The sequence below is a fragment of the Osmerus mordax genome, chromosome 14 (genome assembly GCF_038355195.1).
Source record: "Osmerus mordax isolate fOsmMor3 chromosome 14, fOsmMor3.pri, whole genome shotgun sequence".
Taxonomy (NCBI): domain Eukaryota; kingdom Metazoa; phylum Chordata; class Actinopteri; order Osmeriformes; family Osmeridae; genus Osmerus; species Osmerus mordax.
The window spans coordinates 11,200,902-11,213,114 of NC_090063.1; the positions used below are offsets into that span (position 1 = coordinate 11,200,902).

A 12,213-nucleotide genomic window follows, 5' to 3' on the forward strand; every position below is an offset into this window, starting at 1 on the left:
TTGCACACTTGGACAACAGCCAGCTCATTGGGAAAGTGATGGACTAAGGTGTTTGGGTCATTTTACACATATCTAAATCTACTGTGGTCTACACTCACATGTTTGAGTGAAAGCAGAAACAAGTTTAATTAAAGGTGTTTTATTAAAACCTGTCTCAATAAAAAAGTTGAAGATCCTGAATAGATAAGACATAACATCTATTTAGCTTTGTGTAAGTAATTACTAATGACATAATAGGAAATATAGACAATTGTTTGGAGCTGTTCACCCATGACAAGTAGGCTATTCAGCTACCTGTCATCTGACAAACCCAAAAGATATACACAGAACAAAATTACATTAGTTAAAAACACTGCACCACCACAGTTCCACTGACATGAGGGCAAATGAAAAAAGTTACATACAATTAGACCATAGCAGGGCTTAGCGAGCGACAATATTCAATTTTGAGCACTTTAGCATGAGCTGAAACTAGTTAGCGATGACCTGCTTCTGCCTCTTGTCCTTGAAGCGAGCCTTGTCATGTCCCTTGTGTGGTGCGTTCGAGTCACTCTGGCTCTGGGTGGTCCTGCTCACCGTCGACACCCCGTCCACAAACTTGGTCTTGAACAAAACGTTGGCGTTGGTGAACATGCCATCTTTCAGAGACACGACCACAAACTTGAATAGGAGAGAAAACAGACAAGGGTTACAAAACACTGATGTATGCGGGCAAATCCCACATGCTTGTGGTGGCCTCGATATGTGTGTGTGCCATCTTTCTCTACCTGAGAGTGTGTGAAGTGTGTGCGCAGCATCTGTCCGATGTTCTGTGTGTGGGACAGGTCGAGGGCAGCGTCCACCTCGTCTAAGATGTAGATGGGAGCTGGCTTGAACAGCAGCATCGCCAAGATCAGGGATAGGGCCACCAGAGACCTACACACACACACACAATCATAATCACAGTTATTGTTCTCATACCTGAAGTTGTTTGGTAGTTCAACCAAGTATGTTTCTGTGTAAATATTGTATTCAATCATACCGCACAAAAATATAACAGAACAGTCTGATCCCTGACCTTTGACCTCCACTGAGCTCAGTGAGGTTCTCCTTCCAGGTGTTCCCCAGAGCCACCTTGAACTCCAAGCCCTCTAGGGCCCCGCAGCCTTCTGGGGGAGCGAGGCGGGCATCAGCCCCAGGTAGCAGGGTGGAGAAGATGGAGCCAAAGTCCTTGTTCACCTAAAGGAGGACAGGAACAGAAAGGGAGGGATGAAGAGTAGAAAGAAGGAGATACTGAGAATGTGGGAGGAAGGAGAGGTCTTCTGTTGGGTCCTTCAGAGTGTCCAAATCTAGACGGAACACTTTCTACTCGAGCCAATCACCTTCTGCCAGGCAATGTTGAGAGCCTCGTTCTTCTTCTGGTCCAGCTCCTCGATGGTCTGGAGGATCTTGGACTTGTCGTTCTCCACGATCCTCTTCTTCTTCATCAGGTCGTTGTACTGATAGAGAGAAGGGATGGCGCGAGGGAGAGAGATGAAGAATGAGGTTTCTACGTGGATAGGAGCATTTGAAAAAGACAGTTGATTGCTTCTAACCCCAAATCCACTCCACATTCCCCTCCCTCACCCTCTCCTCGGCCTGACTCAGCATGTTCATGGCTCTCTTGTTGACGCTCCTCTCCAGACGGTCTTTGCTCTCCTCCAGCTTGCGCAGCCTCTGGCCCGCCTCACGGGGGTTGTTGGCCTTGAAGTCATAGGCCGTGTTGGGCTGGCCGAACAGCTGGCGCTCCAGGGGGATCCAGTCGTGCTCTCTAAGCATATGAGACACCTGGGGGAGAGGGGAAGGTGGAGGATGGAGATGGGGGGGGATTGGGCAAGAGCAGTCTTTCCCATGCATTGATTTATTTGTGTATTTATTTGTGTTTAACATGGCAAACATTGGATTGATGGTCATTACTGAGAGACACAGGGTGTGCTGGTGTACCTTGGCGGCGGCGTCCTGGCTGTCTTTGCGGTGCTTGTTGATGTGGTGCTCCAGCTCTTTGATCTTCAGCTGGGCCTCGTTGGTCTGCTCCATCATCCCATTGGCCTCCGTGCTCTTCACCTGATCAGAGCAAGTCAAATCACTTTATTAACGTGGGACATCAAAAGGGGTAACAGTGACACTCGTTCTTTAGAAAAATGGAGGTGACCACTGACCTTAACCTCCTTGTCCTGGGCAACGATCACCTCCTTCTGCTTGGCCAGATCCTCTTGGGCTGTACGCACTGACTCCTGGAGCGAGGGAGAAAGGGGAACAGGGAGAGAGAGAGACAGAGAGAGACACAGAGAGACAGAGAGAGAGAGAGAAAAACACACAGAACGAATCAATGACACTCCAATCTTCACCATCCTCCAGGATTTTTTTTAAGTCCATCCTCATGGTTGTGGGTTTGTTGCACTTGTTGACCTTGTTTTGGGCCACGGTGGCGGCCATGTTGTCTATCTGTTCCTGGATGGCCTTTGTGGCCTCGTCCACCATCTGGATCTGCTGCTCGTAGCCCGTCTGTTCCCTCCTCAGCTCCTCCAGCTCCAGCGCTAAGGCATCCGCCTCCTACACACACACACACATTAGCCTCCTACAAGTCTTGTGCTGTTCCACTTTATCCTTCAACGATAACTGTGTGTGTGTTCATACCTGCTGCTTCTCCTTGAGCTTCTTGCTGAAGGTGTCAGCCTTGACTTTGGCCGAGTTGAGTTTCTGCTGGGCGGCCTTCAGCTCCTTCTCCCGCTCCGCCTCAGCGTTCTTCATCTTGTTCTCCAGGACCTTGTACTTCTCCTCCGCTTTCTTCTGAGTCTCCTTGGTGCTCCTCAGGGTCTCCTCGCTCTCCTCTGGAACACACACACACACACATTATGATAAATACTTGAGTTTGTGTTTATGAGTGGGATTTCTAGGCATGTTCATAAGTGTGAGTTGTTTCCGTGAGTGTGTGTGTGTTTACCGATGGTCTTGCGCAGCATGTCCAGCTCCTCTTGCTGCTGGTGGAAGGAGCTCTGTTTGAGCTTGGCCTGCAGGATCTCCTCCTCCTCAGTCTTCAGATCCAGTTGCTGCTTCAGGTGGCGGAACCTGAAGGGGGAGGAGAGAGAGGAGGGAGGTCAGAACACTCTAGGCTGCCACCATAAAATAATAATTGAAGAGGAGAGAGAAGGGATGTGGTCAAAACACTCTAGGTTCCCGTCATAAAACAATTGAAGAAAATCATTTTAATAATAATTCAATAATTAAGCGTAACATGATAATAATCTTAATGTTGCAGTTCCACCACGTGCCTCTCTGGAATTGTAACGTCTGAGCGCGCTCACCTCTCGGCTGTTCCCTTCAAGCTGGCCAGCTGTTTGTCCAGGTCGCGGAGCTCCGCCTCCTTGGCCGCCTGGCTCTCCCGCACCTCCCTCAGCTCCTGCAGGCAGGACAGCACCGAGGCCGTCTGGGCGCGGGAGCCTGGAGCGGGGGGGGGGGCACATCCTGTTTTAGGCCATTGCTACTTTTTCCATTTCATAAAGAATTGACTTGGCTGACGCTTTTGTGCAAGGCGACATACAGTACAAGGTGGAGATTTGTACCCACAACCTCCAGATCCGAGGTGAAATGCTGAGCTTTACCCATATCCATATTAATTCACTCTCAACGTGTCAGTGCATGTGCACGCTCGCACATCATCCCCGCCCTCTCACCTCCGCTGAGCGTGCCCTGGGGGTCGAACACGTCCCCCCCCAGGGTGACCGTCTTGGTCATGACACGCTTGTCGAAGGCCACGCACTTGGCGTTCTCCAGGGTGTCGCACACCAGGGTGGAGCCAAACACGTACTCCATTGCTTTCCTCAGGTCGGCCTCGTAGCCCACCAGGGACAGGGCCGTGTGCACGTTGTCCTGCCCCACCTGAGGGGGGAAGACAGAGGGACTAAGAAGGAAGTGGGGAAGAAACATCTCAGTTTCCACACAAGAAAAATGGCGAGGAAAGAGTTCCCCAGAGTCCCCACCAGGGCCTTGGCGGCGTGGATCACGCCGGCGTTGAGAGTCCTGGCTGAGATCTTGTTGAGGGGGATGATGGTGTAGCGCCTCTTCAGCTCGCCCTTCTCCAGCAACTTTTTACCCGTCACCTGGACACACAATCAAACTAACACGTCAACATACTGCCGTATCCCAACATTACACCCGCTGCTGCCCCATCTGACAGACACACACACCTCGGTGTCGACCACCACATTGTAGAGCCGTCCCCCAGCCACCACCTCCAGCCCAGTAGCGTAGGAGACGTCGCTGACTGTGATCAGATTGGCCAGCAGACCTTTCACTCTGCTGCGGTCCCACCCAAGCTCAGGGTCTCTACCAATGGGAGAGAAGAGAGGTCAACATGATACTGGACTGAATCCCACAAACTGCTAACATAGACGCACTGCTCATTGTACAGCTGGTCCCAGTACAAAGACAAGCAGGGGATGGAACTCTCGCCCCCAGTGGGCCGACACAGCAGACGCACCTGTAGTCAAAGCGGAGATTGGGGAAGCGTGCCATGAGGCTCTCATTAGTCTCCCTGAGCTTGGTCACCTCTCTGTTCAGCTGCCTCTTCCTGTCCAGAAGTCCCTCCTCCTTTTCATCTGCACACACACACACACACAGATCGATGAAAGGCGTTTCTTGACTATGCCGGATTCAATTTTCACAACTTTGACAAGCGCACACACACAGACCTTCGTAGTTGAGTTTGTTGATCTCGGCCTGCAGTTTGTCCTTGCTGCTCCTCACAGCCTGGAAGGCGTCCTGGTCCTTCTTATATCCGCCGTCCATCTTCTTCACCTCCGCCTGCTTGGTCTTCAGCTCCGCCTGGGCATGCTTCAGCTTCATCTGGGCCTGGGCAGAGAGACGGGCGGAGCAGTGCAGAGATGGTGTTAGGGGAGGGGAGGCCAAAACGTTCCGCTGTCGGGGATGCGTGTCGTACGGTGAACAGGAGCCGTGCGTGTGCCGCGCCGGTCCCGATCCCCCTCACCTGCTTGGCCTCAGTGTCGGCCTTGCTCATGTCGTTCTTGCACGCCATCAACTGGCCGTCCAGCGTGGCCGCCTCTCCGTCCTCGTTGGTGGAGAGGCCGGCCGACACGGCCTTGAAGTGCTGCTGGGCGGCCTCCAGGGCGGCGCTGTCCTTCTGGGCCTCCTCCTGCAGGGAGCTCAGCTTCTCCGCCACCTTGGACACCTCGGCCTCTTTCGTCAGCAGCATCTTCTTATCCTGGGAGAGGGATGGAGGCATGGAGAAGAGGGTGGGGGGGGGGGAGATAAAAGGATGGATGTGTGTGGGTTGAGGTGTGCTGGCTTGAGAACATGCTTGCAGGTCAGCTGTATATACAGACAAACAGGAGACAGACATGCCCGGGCACGGATACACACACAGCCACGGACACACACACAGCCACAGCCACACACACACGCACTTCCTCCATGTTCTTGACCAGCTCCGTTCTCTTCTTGGTCTCGTCTTTCAAGTTCTGTTTCTTCAGGTCCAGGGCGCTCTGGGCCTTGGCGTCCACACGCTGCACTTCTGACAGAGCCTCCTCCAGAGTCTTAAGCACTCCACCCACCTCCTACAGGCAACCCACACACACAATGTAGGTTTAATAAAACAGAGAAAAAGAGTTTGGTTTCCATCCCCATCCACCTCCCTCTGTCCTCCAACCTTGTCCCTCTTCTTCTGCAGCTCCTGGATCTCGTCCGTGAGCTCTTGGACCTTGCGCTTGTTGTCCGCCATGTTGGCCTGAAGCTGGGCAATGGCCTCCTGCATGCCCCGCAGGTCCTCTGCCGACTTGACCTTGGTCTCCTCGGCGCACACAAACAGCCAGGCCACGTACAGGCGGCTCAGGTGCTCGATCTCACGCATCAGCTTCTGGTACTCCAGGTAGGAAGATCTTTCCTGGGGAGGGAGAGCAGGAGGGGGTGTCATCCGTTCTGGTGACGTTTCTAAAACCGAAGAGGAACTTGGCAACAGTGGGAAAGGGAATGAAACACTACCTCTTTCAGTTTCTGCATGGTGGGTGTGATCTCCTCATCCAAGATCTAAACACACCGGAGGATACACCGTTAGACAAACACGAGAAAGCTGACTGGGTAGTAGGTGCGAGGGAATCCGTTTTAGCGGTAGGCTGTACCGTTTGGATCTCTTTGAGCTTGGCCTCCTTCTTCTCAATGGTTTTCTGGGCGCTGATCTTCTTACACTCGTACATCCTGGTGCCTGCGGCTTCTTCGATCATGGCTAGGATCTAACCACCAGACAGCACATGTTTACAACAGAGGCTTATGGAGGACTGTCAGTGAGGATAGGATGTGTGTGTGTGTGTCTGTGTGTGTTACCTCTGGGGGTTTCATGTTCAGGACCTTTGTGATTCTCCCCTGGAATTTAAAATAGCATTTTTAGTAATTTATCAACAAGATGTAGTTCAATTCCCTCTACGTTTCCACAGCAACAGTGGCCATACTCACCTGCATGATCAGGAAGTGCGGGTTGTTGACGTTGAGACCTACGGAGCAGAACAGGTCTTGCACACGGGTATTGTTGGCGTTTACCCCGTTGATAAGGTATTTATTTCTACCTCCAATGACGACCTGAAAGGGGGTTTTTTTTTCAGAAAGACATGCAAGATACATAAATGTGTCTTTGCAATGGTAAGGGACGTGTGTGCAAGTCGGCTGTTCGTGCTAGCCTTATACCATTTACCTGTCTCGTGACAGTGATTTCATCGTGTGTCTCGAACCCTAGTGGGCTTTGGCTTTTGTTCGAGTTGTCAAACGTGATGGACACAGTTGCTTTGGTGATTCCAGCCTGCCCGTTCTTATACACCAAATCCTGGAGATTGGACGCACGTACCTAGAAGATGACGATTTTGGTAGATGTGTTAGAATGTTTGTCCAAAAGATAAAATCTGTTCACTTGCTTAGCTAGATAGCTATGCATGGACTGCTACATAGCTCTAGCGGGCAATAAGTGAAATTTTGATAAATACGTATTTTAAACCAAATGAGTAAGTCAACCTTACCTGTGACAAATTGGTGATACCCAGTAGAAAGCATATGGAATCTAAGATATTAGATTTTCCACTGCCGTTGAGTCCCGTGATAGCGTTGAACAGCGGATCAAATCCGTTGATTTCTGTTCTCTGTGCGTACGACTTGAAACCCTCAACGATGATAGATTTGATATGCATTTTTACGGTATCCTTTTCCTGCTGCTTTCGGTGCTGATTTTGGTAGATTTAATATATTTAAATAGTTTGGCTTTTCAAGCCAGTGTTGCACCGTCAACAACAGAAATTCCCTTTCCTCTCTACAAACTTGAATTTTGGCGCCAGTTATGTTGCTGCTCTCTTGACTTCCGTGAGCTTATTCGTCAAATCTTACTGAAATAGTCCTGCAGAATGCTGCATATGTAGCCCCGTTCCGTTCACTTATTTGACCAAATGTATTCGCTGATAAATATAAAACTTCTTTCGATTTACATGCAATAGTTACATTATTTGAAAATACAGTTTTTAGCATGTTTTTTAAACAGGCAAAACTTTGACAAAAACATTGAAATGACGTCAGAGGCTAATTTTGGTTGACTGCTGCCATCTAATGGGTCGGTTGTGTATCTTTCTGTCAACCAGTCAAATAATTGTACTATTTCAGTTCCTTGTAAGGTTTATTACCAGTCTTTAGCCTTGTGTCAGTTTAGCACACATGGAATCATAATATTTCACAAACTAACATTCGTCACAAAAGTAACGTTTGAGTTTAGAAATACACACAAGCGCGTACACACACGCACATGGGTGCACTGCATATACATGCGCTCAGTCCAGTTGCACAGGACAGAGAGACAGGCAGACTAGGTTAACAGCGTAGAAGCAAATCTGCAGGAGAACCACACAGTCTCCTCGATCGGTGTAAACACAGGTAGGATGGATGTAAGCTAAGTCAAAGTTCTGCAGGGTCAGCTGGCTCTGGCAGTACTTGTCACTCAGGCCGAGTAGGGCTCGCGCCATGGCGTACTTGGCACCACTGTTGATTGCTGTAACTTGACGCACCTTGTCAAAGTGCAACAGGAAACTGGGATCGTCCTTCAGGAGCGGGTGAAAGACAAGAGAGACACCAGGAGACAGAAAGGGATATAGATGAATGGCTAGCTCTAACAGATTAATTTCAAGTACATTCATGGAAAGCACCAGGCCCTCCTATCCAATTCCATGCTGTTCACAAGCCATTCAGAAAACATTCAGTCTGACAGAGGACATAGGAGAACACTGGGAGCGCCTTCCTCACCACATCAGCATTCCGTCCATCCAAGAGGACCAGATCCTGCAGGAGCCAGACCTCTGTGATCTTGTAGGAGTCGATCAAGCCCAGGCGCTGGGTCTCCAGGGGCAGGAGCTTCTTCTTCTTCTTGGATCCGCTTTTGTGGGACCTCTTAGGCTTTTTCGATGTCACCACACAGATGTGTACCTGTTTGCTCTTGTCCACTGAAAGGGAAAAGGAATGGGGACAACAGATGACAAATTGCAAAAAAGAACGAATGTAATGGTGTAATATGAAAGGCAGCAAATGCCATTTAATGCAACAACGTTGGACAACTAATCTGCATTATTTTTGTCAAAGATATTTCAGATAATCTTTTTACAATGATGACAGTGCAAAATAAGAAATTGTCTGTTATAAGCACACAGTGCATTATAACGGAGAAAATACAGATGAAAGCTAAAGCAACACATGTTGACAGACAAAACTACCAAGACAGCAATAGTATTACAGGACACACAGCAGCACTGCTCAGAAACCCCATGAAGGATTGCATGACAGATTGCAGGATGAGTGTTAGTCATCATTCATACACAGACGTGTCAAAGCCAATATACTGAGCGTGGGGAAAACACTTTTCTTGCCCAGCGTTAAGACTCCTGAGTCCTGACGAATCGTTATTAGTTCTCAGATGAATAACCATTTCCTGTTATTGTACATTTACACTTTCATTCAAAAGGACAGAGAGCTCATCGTATCGTTTTTCACAATTTCACCCAGCAAAGTAAAACATTTGATTAGGAGGGGGAGAGTCTCCGGTAAACAAAGACAAGACATCAGCAATATAGTTTACCTGAAACACAGAGAAAATGCCTTCCCGGATCCTGTTCTTCAATCTCAATGAATTCCACCAGTTTCTGGCCCTCACATTGAAATACCATCTTCTGCATCTCATCTCTCAGTAGGGAAGACATCACTGCAGAGAGGGACAGGAAAGGAGGAGAAGAAAATAAAGAGGAGGGGAGAGTAAAAGAGGAGGGAGATAGAGAATCAGCGAGCTGTATGGTGTATGTATAAAAGAGCCACTAGTTCAAGTTTCAGTTTATTTATTGTCATATAAACAGCCACATATGGATATACACAGAACAATTAAATTATTACTTGCAAGTAGGCACTCAATTATTAAAAAAAGACTTTAAGAAAAAAAGTAATACTACCACTACTAATAATTATTATAAACAATAACAATATTAAGAAACATTTTTATCTCATATTATAAGAAATGTAGAACGAGTCCTATGCTGATTGGCTGACAGCGATAACACAAACAGATGAGCAGCGATGAGAGATCAAACAGCCTCGTTACAAGCCATGGGAAGAATCATACACATCGACACACCTGGGAAAGACAAACACACAGAGAAAAGCTGCATGAAAAACAGAACAGTATGTGGCGCTGCTTTTTAGAGATGGATTCAGTATGTGTGCAGAGCTTATGATGTATTGGGTGGACTTTTCCACCTTTTGTGGGGTGTTCTGGTCTGCAGAGGAGCAGTTCTCATATGATTTTTCCTTCAGTCCAAAAACTTGTTTGCAATGCACTCACTTTTACATAGATGTACATTGATTTACCAAATTCTTAACTCCCCACCAGACACACGTTCATTTACCACACTCTCAATCCCCCACCACATACACACACATGCTCACACACACAGCACCCCTCCCCCCCTTCTTTTTGCAACCCCTCCCCTGTGCACTTGCATACACATTTCAACCACACACACTTTCTTCCTGAAATATTTACAACACAAACACTCTTTCTTCATAATGATTTCTCCCAGAGGGAGACATCAACCAATGCCTGATTTTCCCATCAATTGGTCCTATTAAAGCAACAATCACACTCTATTCTAATGGTCTGGAACAGCCGGAGGTCGGTGGTCTCCTCATCGATTCTGTCTACTTGCATCATGTATTACACTCCATTAGGTATGAGGAGTGTAACTTAGCTTTCTGAGATTTGTCTTACTGAATCCTACAGACTCTCTCTTTGACAAACATATGTACACGCACACACACACACAACCATACACACAGGTTACCGGCGCCTGATACAACTCTCTGATTAAATGTTGTTTGTTGTGGGGCCAAAGGATGTCCCATAGCACTCTGCAATTTTCCATTAGCCAACGGAATTTTATTCCTAGATTGGAACAAGTGCCATGGGAGGAAGTTTACAGCAGAGAGAGGATGTTGATCTTTATAACTTTGAGATGCAGATAATGTACAGTACAATACAATAAACTATAATTGGTGCAACACAAATAAACTTCCATTGTAGAAATTAAACATTTGTTAACAGATACGTTACTGAATGCATGACTGCTACTTGTGTGTTGCAATAGGCAATTACCAGTGTATTTAGGTCATTAAATCACAAACTGGGCACTGAGAGATTATTTGATTTGTGTGCAGAAGAAGTGTGGCTCCATTAGTTTGTGTCACTTTATGGAAACAAATATGAGATGGATATTTTGACAGCTAAGTGCCTCTGATGGAGTCTGGGCTTGTAGATGTTCCTGCTTTTTGCAATTTCATGGAAAAGCTCTTTAGAGCTGACATGGAAAGAAGGGTGGGGGATAAAACTGTAGGGAGGAATTATCACCATATCCCTACACCATGTGGCCTGATGAATTATGCCTAATGCCATTGTGACGTCACTGTTTATCTTCTCAACTTCATAGTCTTCATAGTCTTCGGCCTACCATGGTGGATCTCCTCTAGCAAGTTTAAAATAAAATAAACTGTGTTGTCTGGAGAGTCACTGGGTTCTTGGGGTAAAAAAAAGAGAACCGTACACGCTGAACAAATAACAATGTTCTCTTCTAGTATCTTAACTGTCTCATTATTTCAGAATGTCTTTTCCAGACATTCACTGAATTATCATATCAATGTCATGTCAATATTCATCTGCATTTTTGCACTAGGATCTTTCTATTCATATGTAAATAAACATATAAAAAATAGCTACACTTGATAGCATTGAAAACATGTTTAATTCCAAATGTACAATCTAAAGATAGAGAGTGGTCTGTGATGAAACCAATGAGAAGAAGAGAGGGAAGGAAGACTACCAAGAATGGGAGTACGAGGAGGAAGACTGGAAGAAAAAGCAGGAGGAAGAAGAGGAGGCTTTGGACTTCTCTGACCACAGGTTAGAAGAAACAACCAGAAGGACTGGGATATCCTTATGGCTCATTCTGGCCTAGTACTGTAAATGGTACAATGCAAAATAACCCATTTTTTATTCAAACTAGACCAACAACAGAGACAGGATTATTTTGTCTGCTTGAGGCTTCAGCTTTGTGTGTGTGTGTGTGTGTCAGGTATGTGTGGCCAGGTCGTGTAAGAAGGAGGAGGCCCAGGCTGGGATTGGGGGCGGGGGGGGGGGGGGGCTGGTTCTGGTCTCAGTGTCTACATGTGTGTTATCCTGGACCACCACTTTACACACCTGGCTCTCAATTTCCACAATACTTAAATTCCTGAAGACCCAGTGCGTCCATGCCTCCCGCGACCGTGCTGAAAGAGATGTGGAGCAGAACAGACAGACACACACAAAGGCTGACAGACACACACAAACGCACCCAAGGGCAGACACAAATACAGAATCTGACATTTGACCCACTCTTCTTCTCCCAAAGCTTAAGTGGATATTGGCTTCCTCTGGGGCCTTTGTGATTGACAGCTAAGAAGCCCTGTACTATGAGATCACACCCTGCATGACACAGATGAATGAGCAGGAGGATGACAGTGACAATCAATCTATGACATTAAGGCTGAAGTGTTGAAGTACAAGGGATAAATTGATTGATTAACACGGATTGCAGTCAATCTTTAGTTTTTTCTTGCTTAGCAAATGTTTGGATTTGTGTATAT

General features: G+C 47.2%; 2 protein-coding genes across 2 annotated transcripts; both read right to left on the reverse strand.

Annotated features, from left to right (window-relative positions):
• Positions 1-35: 35 nt before the first annotated feature.
• On the reverse strand, positions 36-7,278 carry smc2 (structural maintenance of chromosomes 2). The gene is made up of 25 exons (XM_067250758.1): positions 7,038-7,278; positions 6,719-6,868; positions 6,484-6,606; positions 6,355-6,393; positions 6,153-6,263; positions 6,016-6,060; positions 5,684-5,917; positions 5,442-5,591; positions 5,006-5,239; positions 4,710-4,869; positions 4,499-4,616; positions 4,206-4,344; positions 3,999-4,118; positions 3,693-3,897; positions 3,324-3,459; positions 2,963-3,087; positions 2,656-2,849; positions 2,428-2,571; positions 2,178-2,252; positions 1,963-2,082; positions 1,606-1,806; positions 1,362-1,478; positions 1,058-1,218; positions 768-915; positions 36-660 (listed from the first exon to the last, which is right to left on the reverse strand). Exons 1-25 carry the CDS (start codon positions 7,203-7,205, stop codon positions 472-474), a joined length of 3,606 nt encoding a protein of 1,201 aa, XP_067106859.1. The 5' UTR covers positions 7,206-7,278; the 3' UTR covers positions 36-471.
• A 415-nt stretch (positions 7,279-7,693) lies between these two features.
• exoc1l (exocyst complex component 1 like) lies at positions 7,694-9,248 on the reverse strand. Its single transcript, XM_067249923.1, has 3 exons — positions 9,128-9,248; positions 8,302-8,498; positions 7,694-8,099 (listed from the first exon to the last, which is right to left on the reverse strand). The coding sequence occupies exons 1-3, from the start codon at positions 9,246-9,248 to the stop codon at positions 7,833-7,835; spliced, it is 585 nt and encodes a 194-aa protein (XP_067106024.1). The 3' UTR covers positions 7,694-7,832.
• Between the last annotated feature and the right edge of the window lie 2,965 nt (positions 9,249-12,213).